Source organism: Musca vetustissima, unplaced genomic scaffold (assembly GCF_032173495.1).
Source record: "Musca vetustissima isolate MV318-11 ecotype Yass unplaced genomic scaffold, APGP_CSIRO_Mvet_v1 utg75890, whole genome shotgun sequence".
NCBI classification, from domain to species: Eukaryota; Metazoa; Arthropoda; class Insecta; order Diptera; family Muscidae; genus Musca; species Musca vetustissima.
In genome coordinates this window covers 27,468-31,173 of record NW_026883485.1, presented here as the reverse complement: position 1 = coordinate 31,173, position 3,706 = coordinate 27,468, and the positions used below count along the sequence as shown (strand labels likewise).

The 3,706-nt window shown below is 38.5% G+C and overlaps 2 protein-coding genes across 2 annotated transcripts; both read left to right on the top strand.

Moving 5' to 3' along the window:
• The first annotated feature begins 464 nt into the window (after window positions 1-464).
• LOC133330354 (collagen alpha-1(X) chain-like) lies at window positions 465-1,028 on the top strand. Its single transcript, XM_061538814.1, has 2 exons — window positions 465-498; window positions 565-1,028. The coding sequence occupies exons 1-2, from the start codon at window positions 465-467 to the stop codon at window positions 1,026-1,028; spliced, it is 498 nt and encodes a 165-aa protein (XP_061394798.1).
• A 2,131-nt stretch (window positions 1,029-3,159) lies between these two features.
• LOC133330352 (cuticle collagen 49-like) lies at window positions 3,160-3,706 on the top strand. The gene is made up of 2 exons (XM_061538812.1): window positions 3,160-3,193; window positions 3,261-3,706. The coding sequence occupies exons 1-2, from the start codon at window positions 3,160-3,162 to the stop codon at window positions 3,704-3,706; spliced, it is 480 nt and encodes a 159-aa protein (XP_061394796.1).

The following is a 3,706-nucleotide window of genomic DNA, read 5'->3' as shown; positions in this document are numbered from 1 at the left end:
TTCCCATTTCGTCAACAATCAATAATAAGTGGATCAAATTTAACCAAAGTTAATTTTTAATAATAAAAATAACCCTTTGTGTGTCTGTGTGTGCCTCACAGCGTCTAAGTCGGGCTTAGGGCCAATGTATGGGTGTGAAAAATACAATAAAACACACGAGCTGACCATGTGGGCCGGTCGTAAATCCGTTAACGACTAATTGAGATAAGATAAAGAAGCAACATAAAGAGAGAGAGAGAGAGAGAGAGAGGGGGCGGGGGAAAACTGAATTTCCAATAAGAAAATATGTGTCTGAAAAACAGTTAACCGATTATGAATACTAAAGACCTAATTATATTAGAACCTGGTCAGAATATTGAGTTGATTTTTATATTTATTTTTTCTATAAATACAACCTGAAGAAGAATTTGGGCAGCAGTCAAAACACAGACGACATTGAAAATAGACAAACGTTTCCGCTCAACATGAAAAGATTTCTCTCGTTGCTACTACTTTTGGGTAGGTTCGAAAATATGGAAAAATTTAGAATCATTTAATTCAAAATTTCCTTTTCTTCATTTTTAGCCCTAAGTTCATTTACTCATGCCGTCTTAAAAGCCTGTGTCTGCGAAGCCGGCCCTGAGGGCCCACCAGGACCAAAAGGTGACCCCGGCATCCAAGGTGAGAAGGGACATCCCGGCTATCCAGGCCTTCCCGGTGCCCAGGGGCCAATTGGTGCACAAGGTGTCAAAGGCCCCACTGGACCACAAGGTTTACAAGGTGTGAATAGAGGTGAACGAGGTCCACCCGGTCCACAGGGACCACCTGGTATATGCGTATGTCCCACAGCACGTGCTAGGGTAACACAAATAAAAGCTTTTCCCGAGTCCACCAACACCATTTATATGAAAATGGAAAATGGCGAGCTGACTCCCGTGCAAAAAGTACAACCAACAGCCGAGCAGAGATCTTTAATTGAAGCCTATCAGAGATCGATGGGACATTATGATGAAAATTATTATGCAGATGATGATGATACTAAAAAATAATTAAATAAATTTTAAACTTAAGAAAAAAATGTTGTTATAATTTATTTTGAAATGGGAATTATTTGGGATCTAGGGTTAAAGGAGAGGAGATTTTTTCATTAAAAACCAGTAAGGAAAGTTCAAAAGTCGGACGGGGTCGACTATATGATACCAAAATTTATAGGGGCTTTGGTGCACCATTTTCATTAAATCGGGCGAAAAGTATATGGGAGATAGACTCAATTAAGAGCGCTGGTCCAAATTGCGTGTAAATCGAACGATATATAAGGACTTTGGTATGCCATATACATAAAATCCAACGAAAATATATATAGAAGCTTTATCTAAATCTGAACCGATTTCCACGAAACTTAACACACATCATTCTACTCTTAATTCAGTACGCTATGCAAAATTTCGTGTAAATCGAAAGATAAATAGGGACTTTGGTTCACCATATGTCTTAAATCGGACGAAAATATATATGTGAGCTATATCTAAATCTGATCCGATTTTCACGAAACTTAACACACATCATTCAAAACTCAATTAGGTGTGCAGTGCCAAATTTCGTGTAAATCGATAGATATATATGAACTTTGGTGCACCATTTACTTAAAATCGGATGATATATGGGAGCTATACCTAATTCTGAACCGATTTTCACGAAACTTAGTACTCACCATTCTCGACCCAATTCAGTACGCTGGTTCAAATTTCGTGCAAATCGAAGAATATATAAGGTCTTTTGTGCACCATTTACATAAAATCGGTCGAACATATACATGGGACCTATACCTAAATCTGAACCAATTTTCACGAAACTTAGCACACATCTTTCTATTTTTACTTCAGTACGCTGTGCCAAATTTCGTGCAAATCGAAGATATATAGGGACTCTGGTACACCATTTATCTTAAATCGGAAGAAAATATGTATGAGAGCTATATTTTAATTTGATCGGATTTTCACGAAACTTGGCACACATCATTCTAGAATTAATTCAGTACGCCATGCTAAATTTCGTGCAAATCGAAAGATATAAAGGGTCTTTGGTGCACCATTTACATTAAATCGGAAGAAAATATATATGGGAGCTATATCTTAATCTGAACCGATATTCACGAAACTTTCATTCTAGGGTTTATTCAGTACGTTCGAAGGATATATAGGGTCTTTGGTACACCATTTACCTTAAATCGGACGAAAATATATATAGGAGCTATATCTAAATCTGTACCAATCTGCTCGAAACTTAGAATATATCATTCTGGACCTAATTTAGTACCTTATGCCAAATTTCGTGCAAATCGAAAGTTATGTAGGGACTTTGTTGCCCTATTTACCTTAAATCGGACGAAAATATATATAAGAGCTATATCTAAATCTGAACCGATTTTCTTCAATAGGATTCGTCCTTGGACCAAATAAGTGACTTGTGCAAATTTTCATCCAAATCGGATCATAAATGCGACCTGTACTTTGTTTACAATTTAACATCTACAAACGGACGGACATGCATAAATCGACTGAGAAAGTGATTCTATGCATATTTTCAAAAGGAACCATGTGTCTATCTCGTTTCCTTTTGCCTGCTACAAACATATGCACCTGCACCACAGTGTTGAAGAGCCTACCCAATTGGAATAAAATGTGATTATTCTAATTGGAAACAGAACAATGGGATAGCCCAAGAATGCAACGGTACAAATGATGATGTCTCACATTTCGTTATTCAGCGGCACCATGGATCAAGTGGACATTGAATGGTCACAATGTGTGCGTCTCTTTGTGTGTGTGTGTGTGTGTGCTTAGCTTATCGAGGGCAGAAGCTATAAAACTCGGCTTAAAACCATTTATCGATAATGAAAAACACAAAACATAGACCATAAATTATTTACGACTAATGAAGACAAGTCAGAGGAGGGGGAGGGGAAATGGGGAAAACCAACTTTTCATTGATACAACCCAAAATCGGATTTTTTTTTTTTGGAAATATGAATGGAAATTGGTAATTATGACAATCATACCCTAAAGAAGGTGTAATATAAAATAGGCGGCAGATAGATTTTGAAAATTAGTAACATTTTAGTCGTAGCAGAGCAAACAACAAAATTTATGAAATAAAAAAAAAAATACTTTTTTTCTAAACATGAAAATATTGCTGGCTTTCCTATTAGTTGCGGGTAAGTTCGGGAGAAAAAATATTCTTTATTTTTTCCAAAATATTTTTTTAATTTAAATTTGTTTAAGGTTTCAGCACCTCTACCCACGCCCTCCTGAAATCATGCGTCTGTGAACAGGGCCCAGATGGTCCGCCCGGTCCCCAAGGCCAATTGGGTGCCAAAGGCGAAAAGGGCGACAGGGGTGTGACCGGTGTTGTTGGCGCCCAAGGACCCACCGGACCCATAGGCCAAAAAGGTGATCGAGGACCACCAGGTCTTCTCTCGCCGGCAATCGGTCCAAAGGGTCTACCCGGTCCACGTGGACCAACCGCACCTTGCCGGGTATGCCCAAAACCACGTTCTACTGGTATTGAAATTGAGGCGGAATTGGAACCGCATACAATTTATCGGGTAACTGAAAGTGGTGATTTGGCACCAATACGAAAATTATATCCAACACCGGCTGTACGGTCACTTGTTAAGGAATATGTGGAAGCTCTGAGGGAGGAAGAGGAGGGTGAAAGGAGAAAATAA

What these genes read in the sequence shown, in the direction of transcription:
- LOC133330354 (XM_061538814.1), top strand. Translation starts at nt 465, where the DNA reads ATGAAAAGATTTCTCTCGTTGCTACTACTTTTGG. An exon ending in CTCGTTGCTACTACTTTTGG is followed by an intron (nt 499 to 564) that starts GTAGGTTCGAAA and finishes CTTCATTTTTAG; the next exon opens with CCCTAAGTTCATTTACTCAT.
- LOC133330352 (XM_061538812.1), top strand. Translation starts at nt 3,160, where the DNA reads ATGAAAATATTGCTGGCTTTCCTATTAGTTGCGG. An exon ending in GGCTTTCCTATTAGTTGCGG is followed by an intron (nt 3,194 to 3,260) that starts GTAAGTTCGGGA and finishes AATTTGTTTAAG; the next exon opens with GTTTCAGCACCTCTACCCAC.